The following is a 1009-nucleotide window of genomic DNA, read 5'->3' as shown; positions in this document are numbered from 1 at the left end:
CATAACATTGAATTCTCAGATTTAGAATATATAAAGAAGGTTAATGAAATTTATGAAGAAATTGAACATAAAGTTATTAATATAAGTGAATTAGAAAATGATAATAATAGTGAAAGCAATAAAATTATAATTTACACCGAAAAAATTTCTTACTTAATAGAAAGAATAAAATTTTTATTGAGAGATGCAGAATTATATGAATATGAAATTGATTACGATTTATCAGAAGAAATGAGTAAGAAAATATTAGATGAAGTAAATAATTATATAAGAAGAATTAAGGAAAAGAGAAATAAATCAAAGACAATTTTAGAGGATATAGAAGTTAATATAGGGAAAAATAAAGATATTTTTGTTGAAAATAAAAATATGCTTCTTTCTATTTATAGTATTATAAAGAGTATAAATGAAATAAAGGAAAGTTATCAAAGAAAAACAATTGAACAGGATCAGAAAAACAAAATAAGAAATAATATAGATAAAACTATAAAAAAAGAGGATGAAAACATTTTAATAAATAATGACATTGGTAAAACTTCTTTACGTGATGATAAAAACATAGAATTTAATGAAAATAGTGATTACAATGGAAATAAAGGATCGAATGAAAAGAATAATAGTAAGGGAAAGGATAAATTTGGTAGTGCAAAAGTTAAATTAGCGGGAGGAATATTTGGTGGTTTATTGATAAGTTCTTGTGTAATTATCACTATTTTATATAAAAGTAAGAGTATAAGAAATGATATTGATGAAGATGAAATACTCGAAGAATATGAAGCAGATAACGATCTATTTAATTCATGCAAACATGATGAAGCTATTGAAGTAACTTTTACGGACTATGAATAATTTTAGAAAAAATAATCAAGATCTAGTTTTTTCTTTTGTACTTTGCATCGTTTTTAAGACTATTTTAATTATATATATTGTATTCTTTTTATGAAATATTTTTTTTGTTTTATTTTATTGAAATTATATAATTTGTTTTTATTTTATTTTATTTTTTTTT

The 1009-nt window shown here is 20.9% G+C and overlaps 1 protein-coding gene across 1 annotated transcript in view; it reads left to right on the top strand.

The window, feature by feature from the left end:
- Nucleotides 1-849, top strand: part of PRELSG_9902100 (reticulocyte binding protein, putative) — a gene marked incomplete at both ends in the record, with an annotated part of 4048 nt that extends 3199 nt beyond the window's left edge. Inside the window, one exon of the mRNA XM_028677389.1 lies at nt 1-849. This exon is cut by the window's left edge and continues 935 nt beyond it. Within this exon, the coding sequence (XP_028531367.1) occupies nt 1-849 (849 nt within the window).
- Nucleotides 850-1009: the final 160 nt, after the last annotated feature.

This window comes from Plasmodium relictum, assembly GCF_900005765.1.
Source record: "Plasmodium relictum strain SGS1 genome assembly, contig: PRELSG_99_v1_15, whole genome shotgun sequence".
Taxonomy (NCBI): Eukaryota; Apicomplexa; class Aconoidasida; order Haemosporida; family Plasmodiidae; genus Plasmodium; species Plasmodium relictum.
Note: the sequence above shows the minus strand (reverse complement) of the source record. Positions and strands in the feature narration are given on the sequence as shown.